This window comes from Mycetomoellerius zeteki, unplaced genomic scaffold (assembly GCF_001594055.1).
Source record: "Mycetomoellerius zeteki isolate Tzet28-1 unplaced genomic scaffold, Tzet1.0 scaffold224, whole genome shotgun sequence".
In the NCBI taxonomy this organism is placed as follows: domain Eukaryota; kingdom Metazoa; phylum Arthropoda; class Insecta; order Hymenoptera; family Formicidae; genus Mycetomoellerius; species Mycetomoellerius zeteki.
In genome coordinates, this window is record NW_017257199.1 from 207,263 (window position 1) to 232,095 (window position 24,833).

The 24,833-nt window shown below is 32.1% G+C and overlaps 1 protein-coding gene across 1 annotated transcript in view; it reads left to right on the forward strand.

The window, feature by feature from the left end:
• The window catches only part of shg (DE-cadherin), a 155,640-nt gene extending 139,312 nt beyond the window's left edge, over positions 1-16,328 (forward strand). The window contains exons 2-16 of the mRNA XM_018448722.1: positions 1,326-1,399; positions 6,234-6,369; positions 7,208-7,446; positions 8,700-8,888; positions 9,515-9,825; positions 9,954-10,224; positions 10,343-10,922; positions 11,002-11,183; positions 11,267-12,608; positions 14,048-14,271; positions 14,346-14,561; positions 14,647-14,986; positions 15,071-15,223; positions 15,314-15,500; positions 15,578-16,328. Coding sequence (XP_018304224.1) covers positions 1,326-1,399; positions 6,234-6,369; positions 7,208-7,446; positions 8,700-8,888; positions 9,515-9,825; positions 9,954-10,224; positions 10,343-10,922; positions 11,002-11,183; positions 11,267-12,608; positions 14,048-14,271; positions 14,346-14,561; positions 14,647-14,986; positions 15,071-15,223; positions 15,314-15,456 — 4,400 coding nt within the window. The 3' untranslated portion in view covers positions 15,457-15,500; positions 15,578-16,328. The remainder of the gene's footprint in view (positions 1-1,325; positions 1,400-6,233; positions 6,370-7,207; positions 7,447-8,699; positions 8,889-9,514; positions 9,826-9,953; positions 10,225-10,342; positions 10,923-11,001; positions 11,184-11,266; positions 12,609-14,047; positions 14,272-14,345; positions 14,562-14,646; positions 14,987-15,070; positions 15,224-15,313; positions 15,501-15,577) is intronic.
• Positions 16,329-24,833: the final 8,505 nt, after the last annotated feature.

The following is a 24,833-nucleotide window of genomic DNA, read 5'->3' on the forward strand; positions in this document are numbered from 1 at the left end:
TTAGCAGTGCCTACTTTATGTAACTTACGAATAGTTCTGAGATAGCATTCCAAGTTGTATTCCTCGCTCTTCGGTATTGGTGGAGTAGACATTGTTGTGAATGATGTATAAAGATCTCTACAGTGTATTCCGCGCTTCGAGATATATAATTTTTAATTCAATTAGTATTCGGCACTTGGAAATTAGTTAAGATCGTTCCACATCGCGAGTTACACATTTTTCCTAATATTTCATTTTTGTTCTCTTTTTATAAACACACGCGAGAATTCTCGTAATTGTGATAGTTTAATCTCTCAAAAATTACGTATCGAGAGAACGCTTGATATTTTAAATTTGTAGTAAAAAATGTAAAACGGTGAGACAATTTATGTACTGGTAAAATAGATACGATATAAATGCAGGCTAAAATAATTATTGTGCCATTTAACAATAAATTGTGCCATTTAACAATAAAGTGTGCCATTTAACAATTAAATTGTGCCATTTAACAATTAAATTTAACAAGGGATTGTAATTCATCTTAGACATTATAAATTTATCGTTTAACTCATATGTCCATATTATTGAATCGATTTTCATCAGAGCGCCTGCTATTTTCGTCGACGTTGCTTAAAGTATTCAACATACGATATATTCGACGAGACCTACATAGAAACGATAATGTATGCTTATGTATACCATAATTATTTTAGTATTATCATTTATGTATTTGATTGTGAGATAATATCGTCGTATCGCAATATGTCGTACAAAAACGAGGAGCAATTTTTCAAAATGCGTTTTGTCTAAAATTTATAATATTTAGAAAACAAGAAAGAAGATTACGCATTTTACAGAAAATAATAACATGCCAATCAACAGGATGTGAAATGTTAAACAAAACTATTAAACAATTGCTAAAAATATCAAATAAATATATTTTGTTTGTCTTTAGTTAAAAGACATAATGCACTTTGAGAACGTCTTGGTTTCTTCTATACATAAATTGACGGTGAAAAAAATGCTTTCTGAACATCCCAGAGGCTAATATGAGTCTTTTAACACTTTCTGAACACTACGCCATCTCTAATTAAAAAAATGAAATTTATTTCATAAAAAAATGAAATTTTAGACAAAATGGAGTTTTGAAAGTCTGCTCCCCAAATATTATAGGATAAGAAAAGCTCATATTTTTTGCTATCAAATTCTTGCTTTCGTGTAGGAAAACGATATCGCACATTATTCCTAAATGTGAACAAGATCCTTGAGCGATTATCCACATCTTACCGGGCGTAATATCCTAAATGGACGATACCGTCATCCCTCGTATTTTCTTTATGTTACAGCGTCTGCAACGAGATTGAGGCACTCGAGACACCTGGACGAGAGATCGCAGTTCCCGGGCGAGGGTAAATTATCGGTGAGTGCTTCTCGATTCGTTCTTGATTCGATTTCTCGTCCCCTCCCATCGCTGCCGCGCTATTTACACTCCTTTCCTTCTGTCTCAGACACCGAGCCCGGTTTCTTTTACCATCCAGGATCCCGGGAATGATCCAACCAGATCCTCGTATAAATCACCTTTCCAACAAGTTGGATAATGAATTTATCCCTTCCTTCATCGCATATCTGCCGAACAGTTTAAATATTTACCGCGTGCGCACGTCTGCAGTCGTCATTACGTAACACCGACGAGCTGAATTCATTGTCACTTGCTGGATATGTATGGAGTATGCAAGAGGTCGCGAGGTAGCGGATTGAAAATATATCTTGCTTTCATGACATCATCTTAATTATTCCTATAGAGTCTTGAATTTGTAATTAAATGAAATAGAAGATGATTCGTTTTTAGAAGATTATAAACTTTAAAGGATATTCAAGCTAATATCGCGCATTTCTATTCTCATTAATGCGACATAATATTCAAAATGTATGTATTATTTAGTACTAGTACTTGCACAGAAATATCAATATCACTAATGCCTTCTATTTAGATTCTTCTTCTTCTACCAAATGTTGATCACATTTGTGAATGAAATCGTGGTCTTCTAATGTTTGGCGCAGAACTTACCGCAATGATCAATGATTTTCTACAATCGAATCGGGACAAATACGCGTTATTTAACTTTTGAAGTATATCGGATGTAAACATAAATATATTCATGTATTCTCACCAGAGTTAAAATTTACTTAACGAACTTTTCCATAGAAAGACATGTTTAATTAAGTAGTTTGCGCCAAACATTAGAAGACTAAAGAGACATTTCCTTTGTTGTTAGATACTTAATTAGATACTAAAATTAAATCTATAATATAATAGTTTATAATGCAATATTTTTGTATTTTGCCAATCGATATCATAGTTTTTAAATGTTTATATCGACTTGATTGATCTGATTTTTTATTTAGATTCAGAACTTAATTATAATATTGGTTGTCCTTCAACCTAATTATATTTTCTCTTACATTATAGAAGCAGTAATAATTCGAATAATAAATTTCCTTTATCGTGGTTTTATTTGAAACTCTCAAATTCAAATGAGATTAGATAATATCCTACACTATTAAATTTGTAATGTCAAATTATACTCAATTTGAGTTATTTTTAATTACATATTTAGGTCGTTACTGTTTCTATCCAAAATTCGTCATTAATTGATTAAAACAATGGGATTAAACAATTTAATTCAGAAAAGTGTATTCAATTTGATTCAAATTTAATTTATTATTTAATATTTATTAATAACTCACGTTAATATAGATGATTTGGTAATTATGCTGATAAGGGGAGCCAGCCCCAATGACCTTGACCTTGACATATGTTGTCATGACCCTGAGTGACCTTCAACAAGTTTTAGCCGTCGCTCGTCATTCGTTAAAAAGTTATTAACAGTTACAGTTAGTACCTTGACCTTGACAACATGTGTCAAGGTCAAGGTCATCGGGGCTGGTTCCCCTCATCAGCATAATTACCAAAATATTATTTAACTCAAGGGATTGTATTACCATTGCTTTTTTAATCTTATGTCAATACAGTTTCATCAGAATGTCATTTGTGAAAATGAACGATCTTCAACAGCGTTTTTGCAATGCTGTCAAAATACGAGGCATAACAGTGAAACGGTCTTATATCTTCTGTGCGACATCGAAGCGTGATGTGCTCCATGCGATCCTTATGCAAAAATAATTTTCCGCAGAGATCACTCATCATTCGATGAATAGGTGCGAATACGTTTATGGTGTGAGATACTTTGGTAAGCAGTGCTTGGTTGGCGGCCCCTGAGACTTGCTTACGAATCGCTCGTAAATCGTTGATGTTACGCCAAAGTTCACTTGGCAAAGCGTAGGAACGCGAATTTGCGGACGAAGAGCCATAGGAGTCATTTCATGCGCGTGATTCGTTAGACAGGACTTCGACAAATGGTACAATCTGACGAGAATTGCCGTTTCGCCAAACCTGTAATTGGACGCTGAACTTGTTTGGGACCTAATCTCGTGAATCCCAGATAGACATGTCAGAGAAGTTTCCTGTGATTCAGATGTGACCTGTAGACTCCATATAGTAGAGGGAACTACTTATAAACGTTCCCTATTTTAATAATTAAATTCAACTGCAATTACGAAGGGAATAAGTCATTGTATATCTGTAATTTTTTATTAACCAAATATTATTTGTACTGTCGATGTTGTTATAGAGTAAAGTTTTAATTATTTTTATGTTACTAAAATGGAGACAGTTATTTTAACAATTTCTAGTAATAAAATAGCTTCACTCAAGTTATGTACAATATTTAACTTTGTATTATGATAACATTTATTTACATTTCTTTACATTTAAAATGAAATTATACGTGCTTCTTTATTTTATTTATAGAGGTTTGATTAGTTACGAACTTTTAATTTTTAATGTAAGGTATCTTGCTAACTTACTTTTAATTAAATTTGTTCTCAAGAAAAAAATCAAACGTCAAGTACTTAAAGAATAATTAGAGCTCGCTACCGCAGTGCAGTGATCTTTTTCATGATACATGATATATACGTATAATGAAATATAATTTTCTTGTAGCTATAATATTAACAGAGTAAGGTTTATTACTCGAATCGACTCCTTTATGGAATTTCATTGCTTTTACTTTACCTTTCAACTTACATTGCGAAACCAAAGATGGTCGTGGCGAAGCTTGTTGGTGTTTTACGCATATTGAACGTTACGCAAGAACGTCGCGAGCAGTTCGCATCACACGAAAGCTTTCTTATTTTCAATATTAAATTAACAGTTAAGTATATCTGGCGACCTTGTTTGTATCGGTAGTTTAAATTCGGCACAAAGTCCCTTAAGGGAGAGAAGCTGCCGCTTGTTTGTATATAAGTATACATACATAAAGATATCAGTTTTCTCTCTTGATTTACGACACACCTGTACCGTTGTGGATTCATTCAAGTATCATATTCACGCCGACATTAAATGCAACATTGCTAACTAACACGATCGTGTATTCGTCTCATCCACTGACAAAGTAATATTAACAACGATAGTGTTTGTGATGACCTGTAGCTCTTGTTTCCGTTTAAGAGCTTTCTTCTATTACGGACATACTTACGACGATGGTAGTAATTACAAAATATTTGCTACTTGAAGAATCTGGGAAACTTGGAATACTCTGGGAATCTTTTCTTTACCTTGACAAATCAGGAAACTCTCTGAGAATTTTATTGGGACTCGAAGAACGTTTGTTAAAATTGTCTTTTTGAAGATGTTCATTTATTTGCGAATGTTATACTTTTAGTATCGAAATGCTGCAAATCTCGTTTTATTTAAAAAGATTCCTCTTATTTATATAGATATTGATATTTTCTTTATAACAGGTTCTACTTTTCTTGTCTGTTGCAAATAAAAAAAAATAAAAGTTTTATGCAACGTAAAATATTTATTTCATGAAAGAATTATTTACTTTGAATTTGTGTTTAATAAAGATACTCTGATTTTGTCTCTTTAAGTTTAAATAAAAATGTCCAAAAAAGAGAATCCTCACGGATTTTTTTTTAAGATTTAGCAAATGCCTGAGTCACGGATTTTAATTGACGAAACTTTTTTTTGGACAAGTCGGGCGAGTAGCCATGGATATAACATCACGGGATTAATATGCTAAAACATGGTTAACTTGTTTATCGTTAATGAGACCGGAAAGTACGAGAGCGAATGCCGGCATTATACCGGGGTAACGCATGACGTCGGCAAAGTGCTGCGCGAAATTCTAAGCGGTCTAAAGGGTTTGCTGGATGCCGAGACGTTGTATTCCACCCGTGCGAGCAAACACGGCGAGCACACACATACGCGGATTATATTTCTTACCAAATGTTGTTTACCTAAGAATATCGTTATCCCCCGTGGGACAGAAAATAGTAATGAATATTAATGTCGCGACCATTTGATTACATTGAAGATAACGGTCTAACGCTCAGGGAGAGCGCGCCCAGGGAGAGCGAGAATACTTAGCATTATTACGCGTCATCCTCCGTGTTTTAGCACGAGGTTGGAGCAAATTGAAAAATTCGACGGCAAACGTATTATCATCTGCGAAATTAATTTCTTGCTTTGCAAATTTTTTACATCATTGCCTGTTATTATTTGCTATACACTGCATATATATTCTCTCTCTCTCTCTCTCTCTCTCTCTCTCTATAGTACAAAAGTTAAACGCCACGTCGGTCGATCGTACCTATTACGTACATTAAACACAACCGAATCGATCCTAATCGCGATGAAATGGTAACGCAACGTACGAAGGTGGTTGCGAATAATAATTTATGAGAATATGACTTATCGAGACGCAACAGACCGCGTAACTTGTGCAAAGCCGCGGGATTTGCGCCAACCTTGCCACATGTTCTAGATCGTCGACGTGAACGACGATTATTACGAAGCATCTAAGTACAGTGCTCCGTTTTTTCCATCCACTCCTTTCCTCTCTCTTTCACTCGGTGTTTCTATCTCGCCCTTCTTTAGGTTGTGTTGGATCTTTTATGAGGAAATGCGACATAATAGACCGCCGGAGTACGCGCCGTGATTAATGGCACTCGGTTTATGAAGAGCGCTCTGATTTACCGAACGCCTTGTTCTCCAAAGTCTTTCCTCTCCGCGTCCCACCCCGCGGGATGCCAAGTTTACCGATTAATCCCCCGGACATCTTTCGAAGGGGTGCCCCGCTCCAAGTAACATCCGCGCTAATAGCTGTCCGTTTCTCTTACGCTTTCAGCTCGATGAAAATCACAACCACAAGCCGGTATTCTCAAATTGCTCAAATTACGCGCCAGTGTTGAAGGAGGAGCAACCGCCTCATACGAAGGTGATTCAGGTGCACGCTGAGGATAGAGATCCACCGGAGGATGGAGGTATTGTATAACAGCGCGACATCATCGCATATATATCACACGTATCATACATAAAACGTGGTGATAAATTAAGGTTGTAAAAAAAACAAAACTTACATGCACGAACTATTTTTATTTAAAGTTTCACTACTCTGAATCAAAATGTGAGAACAAATACACGCGATCTGTCTTCGAGCTTGTTTTTAAGCAATTATCACGTGGCTAATATATTTTTCATTTATCAATTTTGACGAATTTACACGCGACTTGGTACAAAAAGATCAAAAATATATATGTCGGGCGAACAGAAATATCTCATTAGCTGTGTGTGATAGAAGAGATGTGTATTATTTCTTCTCTCATACATACTAACAAATCGCGATGGAAAAAAATAGAACATATTACAAGTAATTACTTGCGATGTGTCATACAGAAAAATAATTTTGAATATGTAAAACTTTCGAATTTATTCGACTCGAAATAGAAAGAATTTTAGGTCTTAAAATTGTTGAATATTCTGAAACATGTTTAACTTAAATAAAATTATTGTTTGTATATAAAATATTGTATTGTAAAAGAGAAAACATGTTTTAAATATGTTCAGATATCTAAATATTTCTAAGAAAATTTTCTGAAAAAATATTATCCCTAGATATTCGAGACTCTTCCAACAGTTTCAAGACATTCAAAACTTCCAAGATTTAAAACTTTGAGAAATTTGATTTCGAATAATGTTTTACGAAAATATTCGAGTTTTTATGATTAATTTATGAAAGTTTTTGAAGGAAAGATTCCAATTTCCATCACTGTATTAGGTAGTTAAATTAGATTCGGCAATCATCTGATCTCGCATTTTCAGGTACCATTACTTATAGCTTTCTGATCGCTCCTGAAGACAGGATAAAATTCGAAATTGACAATAAGACGGGCCTCATTACGACGACTCAGGTACTCGATAGGGACGAACCCGCCAGAGAAAAGGAAGCTTATCTCACGATACTTGCGACTGACAATGGGAGACCGCAACTGGAGGCCATCTGCGCATTAAAAGTCATCATCGAAGACGAAAATGATAATAAACCTGCCTTTGACAAAGCGGTACGTCGCTAATTACCTAAGTTACTAACTCATTACTAACTCCCTTACGACTGCAAATATGAACCTGGGTGCATGTGGTGCGAATAAGCGTCTATATTGTGCATACGTCGTAATTACCTATATGTACTGAAAAAATAAAAGGACTGACCATAGAATTTTTTTTTATGATATAATATATTTTTACAAGATGATAATGCATTGTTTATGATAGAGGACTTATTTTTTATGAGTAAATAAATAAAAAATATAAAATATAAATTCTTTTTATACGAGATTTATTTTTAATAAAAATGAATGTTAGTAAAACGTATTAGTAAAATTAGAAGGATTAATTTCTTTAAAATATTTTTTTAAACTGATTTTTAATTAATAAGGATAATTTTGGAATAAAATAAATATAATAATGTATATAGTTTTAAGTATATAATTCATATACTCTTAAAATATTAGTAAGAAATTTTGGAACGCAAACAATTTTATTTTGAAATTGAAACAAAAATAATGAATCGTTTTGAAACTAAATAAGTAGTTCGTGAGATATTAAAGAGGATTTCCAAACGTTCATATCATATAAATTTCTTGTTTTTCTTTATAGACTAACATAACAATCACGTTTGCTACTAATAACTATTGCTTGAATTTTTTTGTTTTATTCCAATCTCAGGTCTTCCGTGGATACAGGTGGAAGGTTGGTTTCGAATACGTGGTGTGAATGTTGCTCGATATGTAAACGAAAAAAACGAAAATGTCCCAAGTTTTATTTCCTCCTTTCTTTTTATGCACAGTTTGCATATTTCATGAAACAAATTGTCATTTAAATTTTTATGTATCGAAAGAGTTTTTTTGTGGGCATCTGAAAACATATTTTCAGATTTGACCATGAAAATTTAAAAGTATACAAGATAAAAATTTACGTTGACATGACGGAAATGCAGAAATTTTTTATTGATTTATAATAACGATGAAATATAGTGAACTACATTTTTCGTTTATTTATTTTTTATTATTAATTAATAACAAATAATACGTAGAATAATATGTAAAAATTTACTTATTATGTTATTTTATTATTATTGAAGGAAGAAATTAGCATGCATGTATATGTGTGTCTTTAGGAATGATAATTGTATGCAAACACGATTTCGTACGAAAATTGCATGGAATACATCACGCTAACAAGTGCATTTTAGAATTTGTGCGCATGTATTGTGCGATTGTTATTTCTCGCTAATACATTTTGTCTTGTTATGCAGTCATACACGGAAAATGTGCCGCAAGATTTACCGGTAGGTCACGAGGTCATGCGAGTTTCCGCTACCGATATTGACGACGGCAACAATTCTGTCGTACGGTATAGTCTGTCAGCTGAGAGACCAGATGATGCTGCATACTTTCGAATCGATCGCGAGTCCGGTGTCATATTCCTTAACAAAACTATAGACGTAAGTAATGCGAAGGTATATATAGAACGATAATTAAGAGGATAATGCAAACTTCGTTTTACAATGTCACTTGAAAACTAAAACTTGTAACTTTTACTTGATAAAAAAATAATTAGAGATTAGAAAGGGCATATAAGAGTCAATAACGCAAACCATATAATATAAAAATCACAAAATATATTGTCCTCTGTAAATTAAAATTTGACTAATATAAATTGTATTGGTATATACAATATATTTTGTGTTTTGATTTTTATATTACATGATTTGCGCGTTATTGACTCTTATATGTCCTTCCTAATCTCTAATTACTTTTTTTTTAAATTAAGAATCCTTCGTTTTTGTCTAATTCAAATTTTTTTATTGGTAAACTTTGTTACGTAAATATATATTTGAAAATGCAATTTTTAGTTATATATGTGAATAATACTTAAAATAAAGTTATCCGTTGAATTATTATCAAAAGAAACATTTGTTACTTTATTTCTCGTGTTTACTGAAAATGATATTCCTGGAGCCTTCATAAATGTATCATATTGATTTATTTATCTTCAAGCTTAAGCTTCTCTCGTTTTATTTAATTCACATAAATGTTCTTGCATTATGGTTATTATGTATTTGTGCAGCGGATTCCAAGTTCTAAATTCAGCATGATAGTTACCGCTACGGATCTTGGTGAAAAACCACAGAGTGGCAGCACTTATTTTGACATACAAGTTGTGGAATCACATAAGAAAGCACCAGCTTTTTTACCGAGATCATCAGAACCGATTAAAATTAAGGAAAATTTTACAAATTTCGATGCCAGCATTGTCCGTTTGCAAGCAATTTCCAACATCGATAACTCCAGTAATTGGAACAATACTCCGTCCAGTAATCTACTCTTTGAGCTTGTGACTGGCACAACGGAACAAAGTAACAAAGGGAACACTTTTAGGTACTATACGAATTGCGCTTACTATTTTTTCATTCTTATAATCATAATAACATATATTTTGAAATGAAATATGTTAACAATTGCAAATCAACTGTGTCTCACATAAAAATTTTATTTTCTCATTATAGATTAGAATTCAATAAAGATGTAGCAGATATTAAGTTGTCTCGACAGCTTGATTACGAAAGAAACACGCAGTACTCGTTAATAGTGAGAGTAAAAAACAATTATGAGTTAGCTGCCGAAACGGTGGTTGATATCGAAGTTCTAGATGTAAATGACAACATTCCAGTCTTCAGTGATCTCAAACAAGGAAGCGTATTAGAAAACGAACCCCTAGGAGTTCCTGTGATGCAAGTGCAAGCCCTTGACGCTGATGGAACTTCCGCTAATAATCAGGTATTAAAATTGCATAAATCACACTTTGTGTTCCAAGAATGTCTGTTATTACGGTTATGTGTCAAAGTTTCATTATGTCTTGCACTTAAGGCAATATCTCGACTTTCATCCTCAAAAGGTCACCTACGAGTTGGATAACTTCAAGGATCTCTTTGCCATCGACCCAATAACTGGTAATATCACAACGTTAATGACATTCGACAGAGAACAACAAGATATCTACAATGTGAAAGTAATAGCGACGGATAATTCTCCGAGTGCTTTGTTCAAAACCGGCGAACACAATAAAGGGCAACAAGCGTTCACAATCAAAATCGGTGATAAGAATGACAATCCGCCTCGCTTCACCCGGAAAGTTTACACCCATAATTCGGTTCATGAAAACGTCAACGTTAACGCGCCCGTAACTGAAGTCACAGCCCGCGATCTTGATACGGAGAATCCTGTCACGTACAGCATCATATCGGGCAACACCGATGACAGCTTTTACATCGAGACTACAACGGGAAAGATTCGCGTGAACACGCCACTCGATTATGAAAAAATCACCAAGTACAATCTAACTGTGAGGGCGTTCGACGGTCTGTTTAACGATACGGCACAAGTCGAGATTTTTATCGAAAACGTTAATGATAATCCGCCAGTCTTCGAAGATTTTGACAAAAATCCGACGATAGAAGAAGAAAAATTGGTGGAAGGTAAAGTATTGACGCAATATTTTTCGATAATCTTGCAAAATTTTCATTTTTTAAACAAACTTTATTATTGTTCGTTTAGATTGTGTCACTACTGTGGTGGCTTATGATCCTGATATCGAAGATAGGAATGCTGATCAGCATATTGCCTATTCTATCGCCAAGGAAGAGCAACAACCCTTGATAGGAATTGACAAACATGGCTGTATGAAACTGAAGAAGCCATTAGATCGTGATCCGCCGAATGGTTTTTCAACGTGGACTGTAAGTTATTGATCACGTATTTATCAAGTCAATATTTTGAGAAATTAATTTCGTTTCTCTTGCTTTTTTGTTATTTTTAACAGGTAATTGTAATGGCGAGAGACGAGGATGGTTCATCTATGGCTTTTCGAGAGTCGGTGGTGGTTAATATTACCCTTACAGATATAAATGACAACGCACCGTTTCTCGATATGTCTTATCCAGTTATTTGGGATGAAAATAAACTGCCCGGCAAGATAACCGAGTTGAAGGCACGAGATTACGATTCAGACGATAATGGTCCACCATTCGATTTTAGAATTGATGACACTGCGGACAACGAAATTAAATCTAAATTTGATATACGCGATAATGATTTATATGCGCAAGCTGTGTTTGATCGAGAATTGCAAAAGAGTTACGATATTCCGATCGCAATTACAGACAGTGGTTCGCCGCCTATGACGGGTACCTCGACGCTCACTGTGATAATAGGCGATGAGAATGACAATCCTATGCGCGAGGGTTCAAGTTCTATATTTGTTTATAGTTACAAGGGAGAAACTCCTGACACAGAAATCGGACGCGTTTACGTTAACGATCCGGATGATTGGGATCTACCAGATAAATCTTTCAAGTGGGTTTCTCCTCACGATGGTTTCCATCTTAATACCAGTACCGGTATGATTACATTACTATCGGGTACATCAAACGACACCTTCGTATTGAAATTTGTTGTCACTGAAGAAAGTCAACTTATTCCTTGGCATAAAGTCAATGCCTACGTGAACGTTACTGTTAAGGAACTTCCCGAAGAAGCTGTTCGCAGATCTGGTTCTATACGATTTCATGGGATAACAACGGAGCAATTTGTGGAACCTGACGAATCTGGTGTTAGTAAAAAGGATGTATTTCAAGAGAAATTGGCAACTATGCTGAATACATCGGTTGAAAATGTCGACGTGTTCACCGTACTTCATTCGCCTCATCACAACAATAAAAGCTTGCTGGACATTCGATTTTCGGCACATGGCAGTCCATATTACGCTTCCGAGAAGTTGAACACAATTATAGCGCAACATTCGAAAGAAATTGAACGAGAGATGAAAGCAGATATTTTATTAATGAATATTGATGAATGCCTATTCGAGAAGCTTCATTGCAACGATTCCTGCCGCAATTTCTTGAACATCAGCAACATTCCATATGTCGTCTATACTAATACCAGCTCGTTTGTCGGTGTTAGGGCGATCGCAGATCCACTGTGTACTTGCCACATCGCAGAACCTGTCGTTTGTTTGAACGGTGGTACGCCTCTGGTAGAACGATGTGAGTGTCCACCTGGTCTGGAAGGGCCGAGATGTGAGCTGTTGGGTATTGGCTTTCACGGAGACGGTTGGGCTATAATGCCACCGCCTGATCAAGCTTGTGACGACTCACATTTAGGTACGTACTGTAAGTGACGGAATGAAAAAAATACTGGAGCCAATTGGCATTTAAACTTTCGCGCTTATCACTTATAATAGCATGCTCCACGACTGTTTCGTTGTTCCCGTAATTATTCCAATCTCCTATCGATATTTAATCGTCCTTAAGGCTTTGTATTCTTACAAATCGGCCATGCTGACACATTTATCCTCGAATGTCATAAATTGCTCTTTGCAACAATAACAGTATGATTTAAATAGTCAAAACTCACAATCAATTCGGTAACCGTTAACATGTCCAGCAATCCTTGAATATCTTTGGATTCTGGAATTATATTGGAATTTTATGTATTCTGGAAAATTTCTGGAAGACCCCTGAAATTTCGGGGCTGGAATTTATCATTTTTTCATTTTAAAAAAATCAGAGCGTGAAAAAAAGGAATAAAAAAATGTTGTGATTGGGTATAAGTTCTCCCTTAAAGATGCAATAAGTTACCAATAGAAAATTTGAATTTAATGTCTAAATTTTAGTAGACATAGTAGAAAAATTGTTTATGTTGACGTTGATATTTGTTTGATGTTATTTATAAAGAAACAAATAATATTGTTTCAAATTTGTTAACGTTTTAATTCATTCGTATAAAATCCTAACTTGAATACAAAGCATATAATATTGCGCAAATTGATGAAACTAATTAAGGCTCCTGAGTAGTCACCTTAGCTATATTGTATCATGACGTCATAAGCAAGAAATGACACGTTGATTTTTCTTGCATGCCATTTGTAAATAAAGAGAATTTTAGAGAGAGAGAGAGAGAGAGATGAAACGAAATGATCACTTTGAAACACTTGTAAAAAAAAAAGAATTTGAAACACTTGTAAAAATGAACCGAGACTATCCTTACCTCCTCTGTCAGTCAGTAAATAGTAAAAAAAAGCTTGTGATGAATAGGAGAATAGGCTATGCATATGCATTGAGTAAAAACTAGTAAACGCACTTTATGTGCCTTTTACGACTATTTACTCCTGACTGTCAGGGAAGGTAAGGATAGTCTCGGTCTATTTTTACAAGTGTTTTAAAACGATCTTAACATTTTGTTTTATCCAAATTCTCTTTATTTACAAATGGCATGCAAGAAAAATCAACGTGTTGTTTATGGCACATTTATGACGTCACGATTCAATATGGTTGAGTATCCAGGAGCCTTAAACAATGAAAATTAATCGATGGATAAATCCTGGAAAAACCAGGATTTTTACCTGGAATATCCTGGAATTATTCTTGAATTGACTAGCCAGATTTCACTGGACACCATGGTTAATAATCGCACAATAAGCTATTCTCTAAAAGTATCGTAGACACACTGTGTCTTACGGTCCTGTATTCCTACAATGCATTTTACATTATTTCAGTTTTTCATGTTTACATTTTTATTCACATATATATGATTATTATAGGATTGGAAATAACGCCACACGTGGATAATGGTCTTGTATTTTATTTTGGTCCTATGACTTACAATCCGAAACTTGGAATTCAGGATTTTATGTCTCTTGAACTTCAACAAGGTTTCGCTGTGTTGTATGTTGATTATGGAACGGGAACTGTAAGGCTAGATCAGAAACAAATTAAATTAACAGACGGCAAGAATCACAGAATAGACGTTTACTGGAAGAAAACTGTAAGAATTCTCATCGTACATACATCGTATTGTTCAAGTATACAAATTATATTAATGTTTGTTTTTTCTTCTAGTCTATAGAGATGGTAGTTGATAAGTGCGGAATTTCCGCTTGTATGAGTCTCACTGCACCGCAAGGCACCAATGAATTTTTGAATGTTAACAGTCCCATGCAAGTAGGTGGTACAGTGACTGATTTAGCGCATTTAGCTTCAAATTTAAGATGGGATTATAAACCGACTGACAAAGGATTTATTGGTTGTATACGTAATATGACATTTAATGGAAATGTAAGTAATGAAAAAATATAATAAACACACATTCACAGTTACAGCAAAGTATGAATAGAAATTAAATTATATCCCTTTGTATTAGACGTACAACTTAGGTATGCCATCGCTGTCCAGAAACGCAGATCCCGGTTGTGATCATGGCATGACAAAGGCAATCTCGTTCGGAATTGACACGAATTTTATAGTAGCTATTTTAGTTTGCGTATTAATATTGTTAATACTGCTCGTGGCGGTAGTTGTGCACAGGAGGAAAACGGATGATCTGTATAAAGATATGGACGATATCAGAGAAAATATTATTAATTATGAGGATGAAGGAGGCGGCGAGGTTGACACAGGTTATGACTTAAATGTCTTGAGAGCCATTTATGATGCACCACCTATTGATTCAAAGATAACTCCTGTTGGTCTACAGAGTAGAGGTACGATAATTGTTGAAGATTATTAAAATTCTGTCTGCGTTATGAATGATTGTACGGAAATTAAAAAGATAATTTTGTATATAGGAACCGATGAAGTTCCAGACATTTGTGGTTTCCTAGATGGTAAGAAAGAAAGTTGTGATAAAGATCCTGATACAAATCCATTCGATGATGTAAGGCATTATGCTTACGAGGGAGAAGGCAATTCAGAAGGCGATCTATCGTCATTGGCTTCCTGTTAGTACTTTTAAATTTTAAAAAATACCTTATAGTGACCTTATATTTTTACATCATTTTCTTAGTTAACTTTATGTTCTTTTTTGGTAGGCACTGACGATGGAGATCTCAAGTTTAATTATCTGTCTAATTTTGGGCCAAGATTTAGAAAATTGGCAGATATGTATGGAGAAGATCCAAGTGACGAGGAAAGTGACGGAGTTGGTGAACGAGAGAGCGAAAGTTGGTGTTGAGTTTTCCTAAATAAGAACATCGTAGATATAAAATTTTAAAGCAGGTAACGTAATTCTTGAATAATTTTTAAGTTACAGTTTTACAATATTACTCATAAATGATCATTATTTTGTTTGTTAGAAAACGCACACAGTTTGCAGATCCGTTTCCGATTGCGTGAACCATACGTTAGGAGGATACTTGCATAAGCTTACTGTGCAAGTTTATGCATTTCTATAGCCCCAGTTTCCAATTAATTGGAAAAAAACGAGGCTTTATTGTACTTAAATCATATGAAATGTGATCTCATTCACCGATTACTCTAGTTTGACGGTTGAAGAGACAGCGTATGATCCATCCTATCAACGATATGTGTAATTAATGCGCGTAGTTTATTAGTGAATGGAGTGGACTTTATGATTATCATAAGTGGACTATATGAACGCTATGTAAATTTCGTTTACTCGCGAAAGTGATGCGTACCTTATACTGATCTTTGAAATGAATTGTCATGTCGTGTCGTAAAGCCTATAGCGTGCATTTATGTTATACTTTTACACTAGAAGTGATATATTATATATATAAGTGGAACGAGAGAAAATAGTGTGCGTTCACTTCACGTTGCACAGATGTGAACATTAAAAGTTGTAGATTATCGTGTTCTCGTATGTATTTCGACGAGTTGGACAATCGACATTTCCATACATCCACGATTCTCTCTGCTTTTTCTTTTTAACTTAATTACTTAAAAATATTTATAATATATTACATTTTGACAAACTACAATAAGCTCTATTAGTTAGAAGTATCGGGACGGCATAAACATGTATTATGTAAATGGCTTAATACTTCGTCGATTATTCAGAGATTTTGTATTATTAGAGATTAATGTACAAAACGTTTTAGAAAAACTGCTGAAATTTTTGTTAAAAGTTTCAAAATAAATATCAAAGAAAACTCAATGAAAGAATTATAATAATATTCATATCAAACCTCTTCCTACATTTTCTTTTATTTTAAGCTTTTTGTTTTTAATCAGACGTTTTTTTAGACAGAAAAACACATCATGTACAAAAATCATTTCGTTAATTGAAGTTATGTGTTTGAGATACAGATTGTCCCATGGGAAATTGTTAAAACTAATCGGCTGTCATTTTTAAATGCACGTAAGGTATAGGGAAAATAAAATATCTTTTAATAGAAATCATTTGGAAATTTTATTCATATTCTATAAAGTAAAGACGATCGAAAATATTTTTTTTATCATTTAATAAATGTTTATAAAAATATCAAATATTGTCACTCTTAATGATACATAATTTTTGAAATACCAAATGCTTAATGATATATATATTTTGAAAATTTAAAAGTACTTTATTCCGAAAATATATGTCGTTAATATTGGCATGTTTGGCATTTATGTAAATATTTATTAAATGAGAAAAATATTTCTGATCATCTTTACTTTATATGTAAAAACTATCAAATGTCATCTATTAAAATTGTGCTGGAATTTATTTGCAACTTTCTGCCGATTTTCAATTTGGCTCCCTTACCTCACCAATCTGCAATCTAAATGTCTATTGGCATTTAGACTGCGCGCGGGTTGATGAGGTAAGGGACGGGAGTCAAACTGAAACTCGGCTGAAAGTTGTAAGTAAATTCCAGCACTGTATTAAAAAGTATGTTAGTTTTTCAATTCCTTATGTGTGTTTAAAAATGGCAGCTGATTAATTTCAGTAATTTCTCATGAAATACCCTGTATGAGCTTTTTCTTCTTTCTTTAAATTAAGAAGATATATTGTTATACATAAGTTGGCAAAGTATTAAGCCAATTTTTTTTAAATTCATCGAGTTAAAACAAGAAAAAGAGCTAGTATCTATTTTGTTAATATTTTTTTATAATTGCGTAATAGCGACGAAATGCTATGTGACTGACTTTAGAACTCTAGGAAAACTTAAGTAACTTCGCAAAATAAGCTGACTGCCAGATTCAAGAAAACACTTGTCTGCATTATTAGCTTTATATGCATTATTAGCTTTAAATATTACATTACATTCTAGTAGTAAAGAGAATAATTGGATAATATCAGTTTATAAAAAGAACACATTACTGTTTTATAATTAGTAGTCTATACAACGAGAATATAATTTTTGTCAATTGATAATCTGCAATCTTGAGTTTGGCAATCGTCAAGTTACAAGGTCTCTAGATTATTTTTTATATGTATATTATATAAAAAAAGGTATATGTATATAAAGATGTTTATATATACATATACATATATATATATATGTATGTATATATAAGATAGATAAAGATATAGAGACAAAGAAAATTCGATATGTTAAGCTATCGTTGAGATAATTGTAAAAAAATATGGCTAATTCTTCTTATCAGAATAAAAAAAGATAGCGGCACTTTTTTATTTAATTTATATAACGTTTTAATAATTATGTAATGTGTGAATGAAAAAGAAAATGTATACATGATGTGTATGATGCCACGAATGTAACTTGTATATAAGTATATACATATATATATTGTATACACACACGCGCGCGCGCGCGCATGTACATACAGGGTGTCCCGAAATTTGCGAATTAAAGTATTAGAATAAGAAAGTTTTGATAAAATTAAATAAAAAAGTTATTTATACATATTTTTATTATACATATTTTACACATTTTTATTTTAAGCGGTACTTTTTGAGATATAATAAAGATTTGAATATGACTAATACAGACTGGCCCGTATTCAGAACGCGATTACAACGATGTTAGCGCGCTAACAATACTTTACGTCATGCATATTACAGAATTTCAGAGATACAAGCGCGTTCTGAATACGGACCTATGTTTACACGGCCGCTTGTCTGACTTGTCCACGTGTTGCATGCAGTATTATTGAGCATTTCAGCGTGCTCATTGATTAACTCACAGGTGATTGTCTAAATGCACTCTGCAATTGGTTATATTTTAATTCTTATATCTCAAAATTATTGTTTAAAATAAACATTTATAAATAACTTTTTTATTTATAATAATTTTTTTGAGAACTTTCTCATTATAGTATTTTAATTGAATTTTAAGACACTTTGTATACATATCCAGTTAGTCAAATCGAAAGGTATCTGTTATAAATTTTATTGGCAAAAATGGTAACAGAAATGTAATAGAAAATTTACAAAATATAGCCCATTGGCTACAGAAAAATGATACATTCTATTTAAATGGCTACGAAATGACAGATGTGCTCTATTCCACTAGACGCAAGAGTATAACGCTACTGGATATATATATATATATATATATTCATCCTTTATATGTGTATATTTCTTATAAGAATAGAAAAAATTGTTCTCATCCCAAGTTTGTTCCATCAGTAAGGCTTTATTGTTATAAACAATTAATCCGAGTATTCAGTATTCCAAATATTGCAATCGCGGATGTAGATAAACGAAAAAAATAACGTACGAAGATCAAGTGCCATAGCGCGCTTGGGACGTTGATCTTTCTCTTTATTTCATGAATAACTGATAAGATCACTGTCTATCATGGCTCGCAAAATAGATTCAGAATGGCCAAGCACATTTTCGTCACAGAAACATTTGTTTTTCGTGCTCTTCATTGATTAAAACTTATTGTTTCATATTGCTAGCGTCATTTTTGCTGTATCTTCATGCCGTTGATAAGTATTTATGTATACATGCTCTTATTTTTAAGGCATATACAATAAAGATGACATATGTATTACTTATATATGGTTACGTTGAGACATATTTTAGTTCAAACATTCCTCGGTATTTCGCTGTGCTTTTAAGATTTTCGTTGTTCTTTATAACTCATTGATGAAGAGAGTTGACATTGATAAATACAATAGACGAATCGTTTGTTGTATGTTTAATACTCATTATGAGTATTAAATACTATGTATTTACGTACCACCTACATTGTAGATTGAATATTATGAGATCCTCTAAAAGTATCCTCTAAGAAGTTAAATTTGTGTTGTGATAAAGTTCGTATATATAAATTATATCTCGGACAGCACAGCAACACCTGCAAACTGTAAAAAGCGCTCAGAAAGCGCTTATGTCATTTGCATAAGCACTATCTGAACGCTTTGCAGGCGTTGCTATGTTACATAGAATTCGATAAATTTTCAATAACTCATTTCAATAATTCATTTACTCTGTGTATATATATGTATAGAAGTGCATAAATAACCGAGATTTTTATACTTAAGATATAAAATTGATCTTAGCATATTTTATGCATAAAAGCAATCACAATCAAATGTCATAATTTGATATTTACAAGGCATACGTATCTAGATATTGGTATTTGCTTTTTGTTGATCAAATGCTGGAAAGAACAACGCACCACGCATTCTTAATACATATCGTGAAATCCAACTCGTATAGGTATGACATGCTTGTATATGATAAGAAACGTATATACGTGTATATGATAAGAAGCGTTATTTAGGCGGACGTGAGTGATCTCAAGAGTTGAAGAGCAGATTTCGAACGTCCCAGGAATATCTATGAGCTACTTAATTAAGAACTTGCCATTGAACAACGATTAAGATGGGAGATAGAGAAAATTCATAAAATATAACGGATCTACACAGGAAAGATTTTATCTATGTTAAAATTTATTCTTGTGCACTGCCGTGCTGTTCACTTCCTTTTTACATTAAGGCGACAAGCGTTGTTCAAAGATGTTACTTAAATATAAAGTTTATATGATAAAGATTAGTGTAATAATAATTGTAATAGATCAGTCCATCAGCCGCGAACGTGCAACAATTAATGCTAAGTATTCCTCGATTTTCTTTAATTATTTTATTAAGGTTAGTTCATTATCAGGGATCATTTAAAGTATTACGAGCTATTATTCCTGAAAGTATGCATCGCATCAAAAATATTTTCAGACTAAAGTTGTATGATCTTAAGGAAGACAAATAATGATAAAATTAATTTAAAAAAGATAGATTTCTTTTTCAGGATCATATGGAGTTTGCCTCTACTTTTTTAAATGAAATGTTATGACTTTTTTTATATAATATGATTTTCCTAATTATTTTACATGCAAAAGTATTAATAGAAATATCGAAAAATTAATAGTTTACGAGATATATTATACACACACTTTATTCCGATATATTTTATATTTTAACATAAAATGTAAAATATCTTGTAAATTATTAATTTTTTGATAAACTTACTTTAATACCTTTATGCACAGACTAATGAAATGAATTAATTGATATAAAGAAAATACATAGTTGCATTTTAAAAATGATATATACAATAATTACGTAGCTTGTATTGCTTTAAATGCTTCACTTCGTATATGTGTGTATGTAACATATGTATGTATATAAGAGCATTTTATAATTTTATGCGAAGTGTTTTTTTACTTATCTGTTAAAAGATCTTTAAAGAGTTTTGTTTGTGAAATTTATACATATAACACTTCACTTTGCAACACTATAAAAAAAAGAATTGAATTTCTTATTATTTATCACCAATTTCGTATATGTATAACTGTCACTATTATTCACAGAAATGAACAATGAGTCATAAAATATAAAAAGTTCGTAAATGCTGTTACTAAATGTTTACTCAACACTGCCTTTAAAATAGAAGAAAATCAGGAATTTTTTTGACGTGCGATTTTAATAATTAAATCTTAATTGAGTCTTAAGTCTTACGATGTATTATTCTACACTTTAATAAAAACATACTATAAAAAACTAAAAAATAATTAGATTATATATATATGTATGCGCAATAAACATAATGCGCGCGCGTGTACATAAGCTTGTATATCATTTAGAAAAATAAGAAGTACCCCATGAACCATTTAATATGTGATAATCGACGGCAACGCATATGAGCCATTATCCTTTGTCTTCGATCCACTTTTAGCTCGTTATGTGTTATTTCTTTTTTGTAGTAATAAAGTGAAATTTGAATATACATCTTCCTATTTTAATTATCCCGCTAATATTATGCAAAATTTTCTTTTTTTTAAGGATTTTGTTCACTACTCTCTCAGATTGTGACGTCAGAAACGCAAAAATATACGATAAAAATTTTTGCAAACTACACACATTTAAATAGAAATACTTTTTAATAAACCAACATTTGTGCTATTGATAGAATGGATTTATATTGAAATCTATCTTTTTTTTTCAAGAAGAAATTAAATTATATTTATTTTTAAATATGTATTATTAATTTGATAGTTTATCGTAACACTATGGACATATTTTATTTCATTTTTTATACATAATTTAACGAAGTTAGAAAAGTTTTTGGCATATTTTACAAATTGGTTCTATCGATTGTATTGAGGAAAGTGGGGTAAGATAGACCTTTAAACGAAAATGGCTATATTTGTTATATTAATAACAAAAAATAAGTGAAATTTAACACAAAATCTTTAAAATGTTCATTACAAGATCATAATGTTAAATTTTCAAAATCTTGCAAAAGTTTATATTATTGTTAAGATTTTTATAAAACTTAATTTTATTTCGTTTTACTCTCTGTATAGATGGGGTAAAATGGATCAAGTCTAGGTAATAAGCTGACGTAATATGAATCAATAATAATGTAATTAATTAACTCTAAATCAAAACTGTATTATTTATTAAATGTTTTTGAATCAAAAGAGAAATTAATTTAACATTGATTATTTTATTATACGCACAAATCTTTGGCTTTTGTTTTACAAGAAAAGAAAAAGTATATTGATATGTATTTTTATTTTAATATATTTTCTTTTAACATGATTTTTAAGATTCTGTATAAATTTTCCTCACTCCATCTCGATTCCACATCGATTCGATTTTCTTTTATAATTTCTTGGCATTTTCAGCAACTAGAAAAATAGTTAAAAAACAAGAAATTGTTAAAAAAAGGGATGTGAAATGTTTTTCAAATTAGAACAAATATATAAGTAGAAGAAAAGATATAAATTGGTTTTTTGATATTTTTTATAACTCGAATCACGAATTCGCAAACATTTAATTAATCAAGAAACGTTTGTATTCATTAGAATCTGGAAATTTTGCGTTCAATCAATAACTAATTATGAACACTTGGACTATCATAAATATCGAAATTTTGTAATAAAAGACGAATTCCTTTGGATATTATAACTTGAAACTCTTTGGACTATCATAAGGGAAAAGGATAAACAATTTTTAGTTAACGAGCGTTATCAATAATTCTTGCGTAATCAATAATTAGACATGTTATGAGAAAATAAACTCACATACGACTTTACAAGATATTAATTCGATTTGTACGTCAAACAATAAATGTAATTCATATAAGTGCGACGTACACTCTGCACTTTTCGTCTTATAATTACTTGATATACGACTTTTAATCTTGACACTATGTTATCATCCAGACGTTACGTAAGTGCTGTCCGCAGAGTTCCAAATATTTTTATGATTACATCGTTGCTTCCTGTTTATGCGAAAATATGCAACATCACGAAGGTGCTGCGTGAAGGAGTACGGATGATGCGTGTATAGAGACGTTTTTAATTATTTCTCAAAAATGGTACTTTGGAAAATAACTTTATCACACATGGTTGAATTCGTCTTAAAATAATCTTTCTTTTTATTATAAAAAAAAATTAAAATAAACAAAAAATAAAATGGTGGGAATAAACAAATATAAAAATTTTGTTTTCTTTTGTATTATAAAGTACACTTGCAACTTTTATTTCAAACATTTTTTTCTATCTTTTACAGTTTCGACGATATCCGCTTCGAAAGAGAAAAACCGATTTTCTTCTAAAGGGTGTTTCACCCCTTAAAAGTGCGTATGGGCACGTATAAAAAAATACGTGTCGCTTATTTTTGTCTAGAAAAAACATACTAAAAGGTCATTAAGATCGGAGAGGGACAGTTGCATCCCTTTCCTTGTCAGATTAGTTGTCCGTTGCGTGAAAAATTTACTAAATTCTTATATACTAAAGATGGCCTAATTTAAGGCCGAAACGTCTATTTAATATTTATTTGTAATTCGACTATATTTTATTGTAAATCAAATATAAAATACTCGCTACTGATATCTTGCATTCGCGGTTTATACCCTTTATCTTTCCGTTTATAAATTGGTTTATTTTACTTCGTTTAAATTGGTCCTTTTTATTATACCTCACACATATTAATATTTTTATTTTTATTTACCTGTTTTACAATTTAAAAAAATTATTTTTTAAATGTGACTGATGAAATATTATTTCCAAATAACGTGGAACTTTTAGAAAAATTTAAAAATATTAAATTTTGCAATCTTAGCCATTCAAAATATAACACTAAGAAATTAGATCACAAGATCAATTTGGAAGAATTCGACATTTCTTTATAAATAACTCTTGATAGTTTTATGGTATAATGACATAACTTTTTAAAAGTTGAAAAGCATTGAAAAGGAAGTTACTTTTATGTTCATTCAGCAGAGGGAGATATAGTTACTAATCTTACATTTAGGTAAGGCTTCCTTAAATTTAAATCTTCAGATGCTCTTTTCATTGGCTACTGAGCATCTAAAGATAAATTTAAGGAAGCCTTAAAATATAAGATCTGACTATGAATACGGGCACTAGTAAATAGACCATTTTACCTCGTTGTCCGTCTTACCCTACCTTCCCTTATGTTAATTATTTTGAAATATTTCTATATTAATATATTTTACAAGAAATTTTATTATGTATTTTTTTCGCTTCATAATCTAGATATTCTAGATAGTGAATGAACAATAATTTCAAAACCAGTAATTTGTTAACATTACAATATTATAATTGTATGACGAGAATCCATACTGTCACGAGAATCCAGAGACGCTACAGTGTATTCAATATACTTTGTTAGGTATATAATATTGATTTTTAAAGTAATCGATGAGGCTTCACATCCTGCAATGTCCCTCGTTAGTAAATTACTCTTGAGAACATTTTTACCTTAAAAAAACCTATGAAGAAATTCAAAATTTACTGTAGAGAAAACTTAAGAAAAATGAAAAATAAATTTAGACTCTTTAAATTTTTGTTTAAGGTAATTTTAAAACTTAATTTGATAAATATGCCGAATAGGGGAGACAGCTCCAATGACCTTGACCTTGACATATGTTGTCAACGTCATGATCCTGAGTGACCTCCACCAGGTTTTAGCCGTCGCTCGTTAATCGTTAAAAAGTTATTAATAAAAAAAAGTTCATCAATAAAACTTAACTTTTGGACACAACTGTGCTCAGATGAAACAAATTCCTTGCAAATTCCCTTAACAACACAAAATATTTTCTTACATAATTTCTTATATAATTTTTGTATTTTTAGAGCAGAGAATTTGCGTTGTTAAAGC